At 43.0% G+C, this 12,469-nt stretch overlaps 1 protein-coding gene across 1 annotated transcript in view; it reads left to right on the forward strand.

Moving 5' to 3' along the window:
- MTMR7 (myotubularin related protein 7) overlaps nucleotides 1-12,469 on the forward strand; it is a 56,903-nt gene that overhangs the window by 36,710 nt on the left and 7,724 nt on the right. The window contains exons 7-8 of the mRNA XM_057697559.1: nucleotides 9,649-9,758; nucleotides 10,853-10,978. Coding sequence (XP_057553542.1) covers nucleotides 9,649-9,758; nucleotides 10,853-10,978 — 236 coding nt within the window. The remainder of the gene's footprint in view (nucleotides 1-9,648; nucleotides 9,759-10,852; nucleotides 10,979-12,469) is intronic.

Genomic DNA, 12,469 nt, shown 5'->3' on the forward strand with positions numbered 1-12,469 from the left:
GCGGGCTTCAATAGTTGTGGCTCAAGGGTTCTAGAGCACAGGTTCAGTAGTTGTGGCACACGGGCTTAGTTGCTCCGCGGCATGTGGGATTTTCCCGGACCAAGGATAGAACCCGTGTCCCCTGCATTGGCAGGCGGATTCTTAACCACTGCGCCACCAGGGAAGTCCTGGCTTTTGTTTTAAAATGAGCGTTTACTTGGTTTCTTATGAGGAACCACGTCTCTGCCCTCACACCTTTGGTCTGACTCGCTATTTCTAAAGGTCCAGGAAACTGACCGAGTTCCAGAGGGAGGGCAGCCTGTATTTCATAAGCGATCACGGTTCTTCTGCACCGCTTTTCCGGCTCTGTGTCAGTGCAATAAGCAAGGACAGCTTTCTGGATGCCTTTCAGGGCACTTGACCAATGTTTGACTATCTGTTTTTACCAAGTAAATTATAAACCACTCGTGGAGGCTCAGCTGATGAAGTGGTGCAATCAGACCCACCTTTTGAGGTTTTTTTCTCCTTCAGACAGCTGTCTTGGCATCAAAGAGATTGGAAGGTTGGTACTGCTGGTCACTTGGCAGGAAGAGGAAGAATGCATTTCCTTCATGATTATTATTTTTTTTTCAAAATTTCTTTTATCACTCTTATTGACCTTACCAGAGTAGATTCTGAATAGCAGAAATGAAATATTGTTTGCATTCTGGCCCCAAATAGCCCTGTCTATGAGCAAGAGCTGCAAGATATTTCATCAGAAACTGAAATCTAGGACCAAGTTCACATCTGGTGTATGTCCTTTCATAGAACTGATTGATGGCATGTTAAATTTGGTTTCTAAGTTCTAAACCAAACTGTTTTGTGGCATTCATACCTCCCAGTGAGATAATAATGAAGCCTTTCAGTTACATAGCCATTGTGTGATTTATTAAGTGCTTTCCACAGAACCGAACCTTTCGATCATATAAATGATAGTTTTTCCCTCAAATAATAAAAGGATGCCCTATATTTTCTTTTTTTATTGTTGTTGAAACAGGCAGTAGAAGAACCTGGAATAGGCTCTTTCCAAGGCTGAGGAAATTGCTATCAGATGTAGAAATAAAAATCTCCTAAGGTATCCTTGATTTGGGGGGGGGAGGAGGAAATCAGTGAGAGGGAGGGAGAGACGGGCACATGGAATTAGCCTCATATCCGGGCTTTTGAGGTTGAGCTGCGCTCTTCTGCCTCTGTGTAAATAAATACCAATCTTCAAGGTCAGGGTGTTTATAGGAAAGACATGATGGTGGTGATACCTTCCTCCTTTTTCAGTCAGCGTCCTCCATCTTTTGTATGTTGCCCAAAAAACTGCCCTTTCTCCCCGCCACTAGCTTCATCATGCCTGGATTATATATGAATCTTAGATGAATATTGTCGGCCACGGTGTAGTTCTGTAAAACGGACCCCTTATTCATTGATTTGTGCATTTAACTAAAAACAGAGCACCTCCTATGTGCCAGGCTTCCTCAGTATTTTCACTTAAATGATTCACATACAGGCAGACCTTGAAGATATTGCAGGTTTGGTTCTAAGACCACCTCAGTAAAATGAATATCGCAATAAAGCGAGTCACACGGATGTCTTGGTCTCCCAGTGCGTGTGAAAGTTTTGGTTACACTATCCTGTAGTCTGTGCAGTGTGCAATAGCATTATGCCTAAAAAAGCAATGTACATACCTTAAAAAATTTGGCTTATAAAATGTAACCATCATCTGAGCCTTCAGAGAGTCGTAATCTTTTTGCTGGTGGAGGGTTTGAAATATTTTGAGCATTACAAAAATGTGATACAGAGACACGAAGTGAGCAGATGCTGTTGGGAAAATGGTGCCAGTAGACCTGCTGTCTGCAGGGTTGCCACGAACCTTCAATCTATAAAAAACACAATATCCGTGAAATGCAGTAAAACAAGGTCTGCCTGTATTTGATTTCACAGCAATAAGTGTGCTGTACGTAATATTATCTACACTTTACAGGTGAAGAAACTGAGTCTCAGTGAAGTTAGGCAACTCAATCTAAGATAATTTGTTAAAGAAAAAGTAAGTTGAAACATATAGAAAAACATTTCAACTTGCTCTGGTAATTAAATGTAAGTTAAAACCTCAAAATACCACTTCTCAGTTATTTTTTTTTTATTTAAAATTAAAAAAATAAATTTATTTACATATTTAAATTTAAATAAGTTAAAATAGCCAGTACAGTCAAGGTGCTGGCTGGACTGTGTTCTCATCTGGAAACTTGAATGGGGAAGAATCTGCTTCCAGGCTGATTTAGGTTATTGGTGGAATTCAACTGAGGGCCCTGAGGGCTGTCAGCTGGGTGTCACCCTTAGGTCCTAGAGTTCTCTGCCATGTGGACCCCCACGTAAGCTGTTCACAACACGACAGGTTATTTCTTTAAGGCCAGTAGGAGCACCTCTCTCCAGTTACAAAGTCTGGTATATTACATTTTTAATTAAACAGTTTTTAAAGACCTCCCCTTCTCATTATCACATTATAAAGCAAGATTTGAGTCTAGTACTTTCCATTGTTTTACAGTGATCCTTGTTGATTTGTGGTTCTTTTACGGGACAGACTCATGGATAAGGACTCATGGTAATGATGATGTAACATTTATGGGGTGATTATTACATACTGGATGCTGCTTTAATTTTTTAAGATGTATTTTATTCAAGTAATGGTCCTTGCAGGCATGTTATAGTTATTCTTAATATCCCCATTTTACAGATAAGGAAGTTGAGGTACAGACTCTAAGATACAGCAGTAAGTGGAACCAGGATTTTCACCTAATTAGTATGAATCCGGACACCATACTCTTAACCACTTGGCTTTACAGTGTCTCTAGGTGGTGGGTTGGGTAGAAAGTGCCCTGGCCTAAGTGTCGGAAGATCTGGGTTTGGGTTCTTGCCTGAGTAAGCATGATCAAACCTCCTTTTCCTGTATTTGTAAAACAAAGTAAGCAGTATATCATTGCTGTCTAACTCACAAATTTTTAAAAAAAGATTCCCCGCAAACTACAAAGTGCTTTTCCAGTGTAAGGTACATTATGCTTTTTCTTGGGAAGCAGTACTGTAGTTTGAAATAAGTACTGCGTAAAATGGATAAATTAATGGGCAGCTAGGCAGGTATTTGATAGGTCCCCTGCTTTCTTATGGGTGACTTTTCTTAATTTCTTTACTCAAGAGACGTGAAGTAAGTAAGCATAATTTCAGAGGCATGGAAGTGCTTGCCTTGTGATCTGATCTGTGTCCTCTCAGCACAAGTTCATCGAAAATAATTTAATAAACCCCGTGCTGGGCCTGGTGGGTGTTTTCTCAGCAAGTTGTTTGACAGAGAGCCAAACCTCAGCCTGACGGCCAATCAGATGGGAGCAGGTCCAGAGCACGTGGACGAAGGCCCGGTGCCCATTCAGCAGTTTGGACAATACTATCGTGAAGGGCTGTTCGTAAGATTCAATTGAAAAGATCACAATCTTTCTAGCAGGCCACAAGTGGTAACCACTTTTGTCGTTTCCCCTGGAACTGGGGGCAGTGATGATGGAGAAAGTTTTGTGGTAAAATCTGGTGGCCCCAGTGATCATATCTGACCTGTGCTTCCGTGTGAAGATGCTGAGGCCCGATTATTCAGCATCTTTGTTGGGTGTAGAAGGAATGACTGAAAGCAGAGAACCTCGAGTGTGTCACGGGAGGCACCACTGCGGTGAGCACTGTGCTTCTAGGACTCCCTGCTCTGGTGTCCCTGCCAAGGTGCTCGCGTGCACCAAGGTCTAGAAGGGAACAACCCCTAAACAGACCCAGCTCCGAGGTTCCCACGAAATATTTCTCTCTGCTCAGAGTTAAGGTTGTAACTCTCAGTCCCAGTGTCCTTTTTATTTGATACTTTCTTCCTCACCTCATAGCTTTATGAGGTGATGGCTAATTCAGCTTGGAAGAAATGGAAGAGTTCAATCCTTTATACTCAAATTTAAGTTTTTCATTTCAAAGTGAGTATTTCCTGTAACATGGCCCACACATTTCTGCTATGAAGTTCTACCAGATATGAGCTAATCAAAAGCTATAAAGATTGATCTTTTTTCAGTTCTCTATCTTCCGACTTTTCCCCAGTATTAATTTCCTGAGATCACTAACCTATAAGATGAGACTGCTATTAAGACCTGGCTAAAAATCTGGTCATTGTCTCTGAAAATTTAGCAATGTGACATGGGTTTCCACATAGAAAGCCCACTTTCCCATTAAAGTGAACTGGATAGCTCCACCCAGCAGTAAGGTATTTTAATAAATGTTCTGCTATAGTAACAGGTCTCTCTGTCACCCTCCACTAGTTATCCATTCATGGTCACTTGGAAGAAAGAAATGCATCAGGAGTGTGTACCTTGCTCTCTCTGTGTTATAAGAGGATGTAAAACATGGCTATGAGAGTGGATGGTGTCGCCTGATCTAGACTTAGATCCAATACTCTAAGCTCCGAGACAGAGGAAAGAGCGTGAGCCTTTGGGATGTATGTGTTGTGGGTAGGATTCCAGCTCAGTTATTTCCTGGCTGAGTGACCATGGATGGCTTATTAAACCTCTTTAAGCCACACTTGCCAATCTGAAAATTGGGAGTGAGTATACCCTGTATGGTAGGTAAGGGATGTCGAGGACCAGGCACAAGATGTGTTTATAGTAAGTGCTTAATCACTAGGAGCTACAGAGTTATCTCAGATACTCATCTGTACATCAAACAGTCACTGAGAGTTTTCTGTATGCTGGGCATTGCAAAGAAAAATGCTTCATTTATTAATACAAAGTGACGTTACTGATTTTGATGTAGGGCAAAAATCATGGTGGGAGGAGAAGATGGTGCTTGCTCATAAGTGATCTCCCTGAGGGCTGTCCCTGGGTAGGTCAGGTGGTTGAATGTTTACATCGATGTCAAAGCCAAAGACTTCATCTCTAGCAAAGGTGAGGACGTGAGAAAACAGATTTAATGAGAGAAGAATGGCTATTTTTTCTTATTTATGCTTTATCTTGATGTTCCCCGGGACAATTCAAAGATTAATTTAAGAATTTTCACCCTCAGAATTACTCTTTCTATTTTGTTAACCATGACAGCTAGTTTTTGGATAACTAGGACATTTGTAAAAGGAGCACGTATAGAAGAAAGTGTCTCCCATAAAACTAAAGATAAGACGTGACTCACATTAGCCACAAGGCGAGCAGTTTTTCCATAAAGCTGCAGTTGGGATTGGGTAGTTTAGCATCTGCTCGCCAGTGACAGCGTGGCTTCCGATTCGAAGGGCCAGTTGGTCCTGGCAGCTTTGCTCAGCTGGCATGATGAGCATGGAAGATTCTCCACGCGTTACATCCCTGGCTACATGTGCTGCTTATTTCAACACTTCTGTTATTTGCTGCCAACATCTTAATCTCACATGATTCGCAGCCATCTCTCCAGCACCTTCCACTCATATCTTACATCCACCCCGACTTCCCCGGCTCTCAACGCCTCTTCCTTCTCCCACACTAGACTTCTCTATTTCCGTGTGCCTTAGTTTCCTCTTGAGACTTGCTCGTTGCTTAAGCCCTACCTTCTGTTGAGTTCCTGTTCATTGAGAGAAAATGACCAAGTCCCAGGCCTTATATATGGTACATGTGAAACATAAACAGGCATATTTTTTAAAAATTTATGTGCTGCAGATTGTCTTTAGACACAAAATTCCTATGCAAAGCCGATAAATGCTAATAGGGCATTCTTTTGTGAACCAGCTGCTTGATTTTCTTCAGGTCGATGGTAATTAGTATTCCTGGAATGTGTGTGTGTGTGTGTACACGTGTTTGCACACACATACATGTTTATTAGTAGCTCGACACAAGCACATACTCATGCATGTGTGTTTGCACATACAGTTATCTACACTGCTCACGCAAGCAGGGCTAGCCCCTGTGTCCAGAATTTAGGCTGGATCACACCTTGTGATTTGATATTATCATCAGATTCTTTAAAGGAGGACAAGGCTACTCAAAAATGGCTTTCATGGCATTGTTAATTGTGTGGAGATTCCAGAAAACAGCATCGTAAACAAAGCTGGAATCTTACTGGTGTCTAGTAGAGAAGCTAATGTACACATCTCTCCAATTAACGTAAAGGCCTCTGTAAAGAGGGTGCATGTCGGTTGGCATGGGTGGGGAGGAGAGCAGCACTGACATTTATCAACTGAATACGCATCACTGCAGGGCTTATTCTGTGACACCGCGGTGGGCTCTGAGTGAAAGAGAGAGACTTCAAAGGCTTTACCAAACACTTCCGTTGTACAGGTTGTAATTAAGTCCTCTTTGAATGGTTTCACCTGCTGGGATGTTCAGTCAAGGGAGATTACTGTCATTTTGCTAGTTCTTTGAAGACCGTGTCACTGGGCTTGGCTTTGTGACTCCAAAATAGGGAAGTAACAAACTAAACATTAGGAGAGCTCAGGTGTGTACCTGACTGGTAAGGGAGGGAGGGCCGTGTACCTTCCAAGTTTGGATCTTAGAGACAAGAAAGAGCCCTCCCACAGGTTCAGGTGGGGACTTTGCACTCTCACTGATTCCCCACCCAGCCACTGTGCAGGGAGAAATGAGCTTGGTGTAAGAAACAGCTAAGGACGGAAGATCAGTGGAGGTTAATTTCCTTCCAAATAAATCTCTTATTCCCTCAGGTGCCATAATTATCTTTTCTTTTTTAAGTGTTGTTTTTATATGTTTGTGGGATATAGTTGCCCTGTTATGTAAAAACAATGTCCATAGACCTGGGCATTAAACTCCCGGTTAGTAAGCCTGGTTCTCTGTGATCTCCGGCTGACGCCTCTGAGGTCAGCTGAAATGAACTTTGTTCAGCGAAATAGTTTGTAAATATTGGTTTGGGTTTGGCAACAAGGGTGAACCAATCAGTATTTCTGCCTTATCCTGAGTTTATCCAAACAAACCCACCAGTTTTATATTTAAAAGTCCAGGCGCTAATTGTTGGAGTCTCATGTGTAGTACCCCCATCTGTCCATGTGTATTAGTCACCTGTGGGCTGATTGCTCTTAACAGCCGCCACGCAGCATCTGGGGGGAAGCACCCTCTCAGCGGTTACCTTGAGTGAACGCTGGGGCGGCTCTTTTACTGAACGTACCCAGTTTTAATGTTCCTGAAAGCAGATGTGTTAAACGAGGAGCCGCCCTCAGTGTGGAAGGAAAGGAGCTGAGCTGGGAGACATGCAGCCGCTGGTCCCCTGAGCCGTGAGCTCGGTGAAGAGGGCGGCCCCAGCATCCTCTCCCGCAGCACCTTTTAGGGCCTTGTCCTGTGAGCTGGCTGGTCCCTTCTTGCCGTTGGCACAGGCCACCACCTGGTTAGCTGGATAGCCTGGTGTCTTTATTTTTAAACTTGCCGTCATTTCCACACCTGGTGGGAAGAGAAGGCAAAGGGATCATTTGTTCTTGGACTGAGCTTCGGCGTTTGGATGCCAAGATATCTCTCCGAAATGAAGGGAGGACGTCAGCGAGCCCTGAGCCCTGTCGTAACAACCAGAAAGTTGGGCTGGTTTAGTGGGAAAAATACCAAAAAAAAAAAAAAAAAAAAAACCCACAGAAAACCCTGTTTGCAAGTCAGTGTTATCTGTGGAAGATTTACAGGACTCACTGGGTCCTGAGACTCCGGAATGGGCATATTTTAGGATTAAGTTGAACAGTCTGGGTCGTGGCCAGGGTTGGACAGAAAGACCAAACAGCAGGCACCCACAGGAGGGCCCGCAGCACAGAGGGTGCGGGGCTTGTGCCGCGTGCACCGAGTGGAAGGCCCAGGCTTTGCGGCGGGCGGTTCATCCCCCTGCCTGTCCCCCACCCTCACTCCCAAGGACAGATCCACGCCTGGCTCAGTTTCTCACTAGGGCTGGCATTTTTCAGTTGCAGCAGATTCAGTGTCAGTCTTCACACTGTGTACATACACCCCGAGGTCACGGGGAAGATTTTCCCAGGATTGCTTTTTGGCACCGACTTCTTGCCACGTGCTCCTTCCTGAAACTGTGCTGCCTGCCTTAGAGATGCTCCTGGGTCCTGGTGTGAGCCAGCTGTCCTTTCCCATCTCCCCTAACAAACTGCCCCTTTGCCACCTTACAAAAGGCTGACACACCTTCAGTCTTTTTATGGTGTGTTATTCCAGGGTGAATGAGAGGGTACATAGTTTTAATAATCAGTGGAGGGGCTCATGTGCAAAAATGTTTGAAGACTGTGAAAGAGGTTAATCTTCCTTAAACAATCTAAACGGCTGCTGGGAGGGGCAGCACTGTGACCTCAGACAAAGGGACAGTGCCCTGAACCAGGACGATGCTGGAGAGAACTCAGTGCTCCAGCTGGGCTTCCAGCTTAGGGCAGGCTCTTGGAAGGAAGAGTTTGGAATCTTGCCTGAACATATTCTTAATACAGTTTTCTTACGAAGGGACTTTTGCTGGGAATCTCAGTGTTATTTCCTTCATCACTGCTGTGTCTATGACTCAGAATTTGACTACTTGTGCTTTTTGTGTGTGGCTCTTATGTTGCGGGAAATACAAGTGAACCCTCTGTTATCTGGCATATTCGAGGGAAGAGCATCTGATAAATTAAACCTTGTTAACGGTTATTATGTATTGCAAATGCACAATGCTTTCATAGACTTAAAGTTGAATCTGGGAGTTTACAGTTGGAAGGGCACTTAGATATAATTTAGTACACCTTCCCTGTTTTAAACATGAAGAAATCAAGGCCCAAAGAAGTATACTTTAAACAAAATCTATGGAACATTATTTAATTGTCATTGATTAACTTATGGGATTTCTCAACAGGACTTTATAGGTATGAAGCCCGTGAACTTTGAAATGTCATATTTGTGATTCATAGTCAGGACACTGAGCCCTAAAGCTTTTTCATGCTTCATGTTAACTAAAAGATAAGCTCTCGAGATGAAATTGCTTGTGATAATATTACAGAAGTGTTTACATACTTGCCTTAGTTTTGTAAAATACAGGTATCATTAGAATCCTGGGTTAGCTTCATTTTCTATCAAAGGGAAAACCCTTAACTTGATGCTCTAGAAGTGTTCAGAAATGCAGGGTCTCATATTTAAGTTGACAATGCTGTATTCCCTTTGGGTAGGGTTGCTGGCAGGAGGAGTTGGGTCATTTCCACTTAAGACTTTTAAGACAGTTCTGTTGTGTGTTTTTACAGCAGTCCACAAGTGAAGTGCTTGGATGATGGAGTTCTAATTGGGAAAGTGCTGGAGTTCATTATAGGAGTCTTTTCCTCCAGAGTACTCTTACTCGTGTTCCTTGGTGACCCATTTTGAATATCTTTGCTGGAAGATAAATAAATCTTCTCTTATTTTTACTATGGCAACATTCAGTGATTTTCATGAATGTTAGGGTTTAAACTTTACAAATATAATACTTCTAAACAGATGTAGTGTCCCCTGTGATTAAAGAAGATAGAAAAGCCTTACTTAGAACTGGTTCAGCAGAATGAGGTTTAGTAAGCTTGGTCATTCATCTTGACTCAAGTCTTCCAGAAGATACTACAGTGAAGGAATCATTAACGAACTACCTGCAAATGTGGTCACATGTAAAATGAGAGATTTTCTGTATTTTGTTTCTATAACACAATTTATCTTACAGTGTGTGAACTTAAATCTCCCTCCATGAGTGATTTTCTGTGGGGACTGGAGAACTCTGGCTGGTTGAAGCACATTAAGGCCATCATGGATGCAGGAATCTTCATTGCAAAGGTATGCGACTGCATAGAACACAGAATATGGGGCAGGGCAGCCAGTGTACTCTGATTTTGGAATGGAGATCTCGTTCCCTCCCACGAGCTGGGCGATACTGAATGGGGAGCTGGCTTTGCAGACCTCCACGAAGTTTGCCCTCTGAAGGTGGGATTTTGTGAAAGAGGATGGTGTTCAGTTGATAGTATATCATCAAGGCGATCAAGTGATAATAAAATACTTTTGGAATAGTCTCTCTTCACTTAGACTTGGTCCTGAGTGGAGGAAAGAATTTTCTATAGGAGAGTGCATCCAAATGTGAGTCACTTGAGTGACCGAGGTGTGAGGCTTCCATCTTAGCGAACAGCTTCCCCTTTGTGGTGATGGCATAAGCAAAAGTCACGTTCCTGAACCAGGCAGGTGGAGTCTGTTCTGCCAGAGGAATACTTTGCTGCAACTTTCACATAAGCCATTTCTGAACGCATGGTCTATTTTGTTGTTCAGTGTGTGTGTGTTTTTTAAATAAATCCCCCTCAGATTTATACCTAAAGACAACTATATCTTTTATTAGATACTCCCCTTTATTAGATAATTCATTTATTTAACAAATATTTATTCAGTGTCTGGCACTTTTACTTGGCTCTTACCCTTTTATCTCTAGCTTCATAGTTTTACAGTTTATAATTTTTGTCCTTTTCTTTTTGGAAATGATTCTGGCCAGCAGCAGCTCCAGAATTTCAATTGGAAAGGCTTCAGGTGGAAACCCAGTGGGGGAGGAGAGAGGGTTGAAGGTGGGCTAGGAAGACGTTCACACAGGAAGCCTGCTAGTATGTAGTACGGAAGCCGGGCTTGTGGCTTCTGGATATAAGGGAAGGGAAGTAAGGCTTCGGTCACCAGCGCCAAACGGCTCCTTGGCTCCACCCTAACTAGAAGGGCGTGGGCATGGAGGGGGGGGGGTGGTGGGCATGAACACTCAGTAAATGAAGGAACAGGTTTTTGGTATTGCTTTTTGCCTGTAAATCTTTTTTTTTTCTTTCTATGAGTATAAAACCAAACAATTCTTGTTTTTCCTGTTTATAGCCATCCTTTGTGACTCTGCCAATCCTGTCTTTCAGGCAGTTTCAGAGGAGGGGGCAAGTGTGCTTGTTCACTGTTCTGATGGCTGGGACAGGACCGCTCAGGTGTGCTCGGTGGCCAGTCTCCTGCTGGACCCTCACTACCGGACTCTGAAGGGCTTCATGGTGAGTGCAGCCGCTGGGCCACTGTCCCAAGCACGCAGTGCCTGGGCAGCATGGACCTCTCTTCTGACAACTGCTGGCAACTTTTTTCCCTTCTCATTAACAGTATATTTCTCACAGTAGATCAGCATGATTACTTAATGGGGAAAAGATAAAATAGGCTTGGAATAAGAGGGTGAATTTCTGGGATTCTGCAACTAATTCAAATCAATGCTGTTAAAGGTGAATGTGGGGGCAGATATAAAATATATATTCAGCAGTTTGTAAAATAGTTTCATACATCATTTGTGTAAATGTATTTCAAGTTTGATATATTCAAGTTTGAGGTAGCATATGACTATAAAACAGAAAACACTTTCCAGAAAACATATTTGGAGAAAAAACTTTCTATAGGAAAAAGTGTTTTCACTTACTGCCTTTATATTGTAAATAGTCCTTTACAACTCTGGATAAGAATATTGAAAATTCAGTTTTTGTGTTCTTTGCTGAAATTATGGGTACATCCTCTCCTGAATTTTGCACCTTTTAGATGCAAACTTGACATGTTGCTTCCAACTGCAGAATACTTGTATAGTTGCCTGGAAGCGTGAAGCTTTGGCTAAGCTGGAACCATTTTCTTAAAATGACTGCAGGGACTTCCTAGTGGCTGGGAGATTACCTGGTTCCTGCCTCTTGAACCATGATTTGGTAGAAAGTGCTTCCGAGGATCCTGAATCCATGCTTGGGATAGATGCCGACCCAGGAAGCCTGATGGGATGGCTCTACTGCCAGGTCTCCTTTATCGAGGGCTATCAGCTGACACTCTGGGGACAAGAGTGAAGTGGCAGGTTTCCACTCTTGGGCCTTTGCTTTTTTTGAAAGTGTCTGAGAACTTCCTGTTACCTGTGACAGCACTGAGACTTCAGAGTGGCACTCCTGCTTCAGACCCCTCCCCTGGACTGAGGTTAGGGGCTGGAGCCCTTCATTTACACCTGGAGAGTGGAGGGTCTGAGTCACACACCACCAGGGGCCTCTCTCCTTCACCACCATTAGCTCTTTTTGATTCCTCCCCTTTAAGAGTTGTCAAGGCCAAACTTCAACCAACCCTTTTTTTCTTTTTTTAAAGGGCAAAGCTCTCGCTGTTTTAGAGCATTGGTGATATTGATGGTGTTATCCTAAATTATTTGATTAAAAGATTTTAAATCCAGATAATTTTAGAGTATAAACTCACGTTACCCCTAACTCCAAAGTGGAGCTGAAACTTTTAATATAATCCACACCCTCATCATTCTAGAATCCTTTTATAGTAAAGATCACTGGAAAACATTCCTAATTGTTTCAGTAAAAAGGTTAGTATTTGGTATCATATAGACAGGCAGCATCGCCTGTTGGTTAAGAGCTGGGCTAGATGGGCTGTGGTGGTTTCTGGCGCTTCTTTACGAGGTGGCATCAACCACTTTCTAGTAGCGTGATCTTGGGCAAGTATTTAACCTCTCAGTTTCCCCAAATGAGTGG

The sequence above is a fragment of the Hippopotamus amphibius genome, chromosome 10 (genome assembly GCF_030028045.1).
Source record: "Hippopotamus amphibius kiboko isolate mHipAmp2 chromosome 10, mHipAmp2.hap2, whole genome shotgun sequence".
Taxonomy (NCBI): domain Eukaryota; kingdom Metazoa; phylum Chordata; class Mammalia; order Artiodactyla; family Hippopotamidae; genus Hippopotamus; species Hippopotamus amphibius.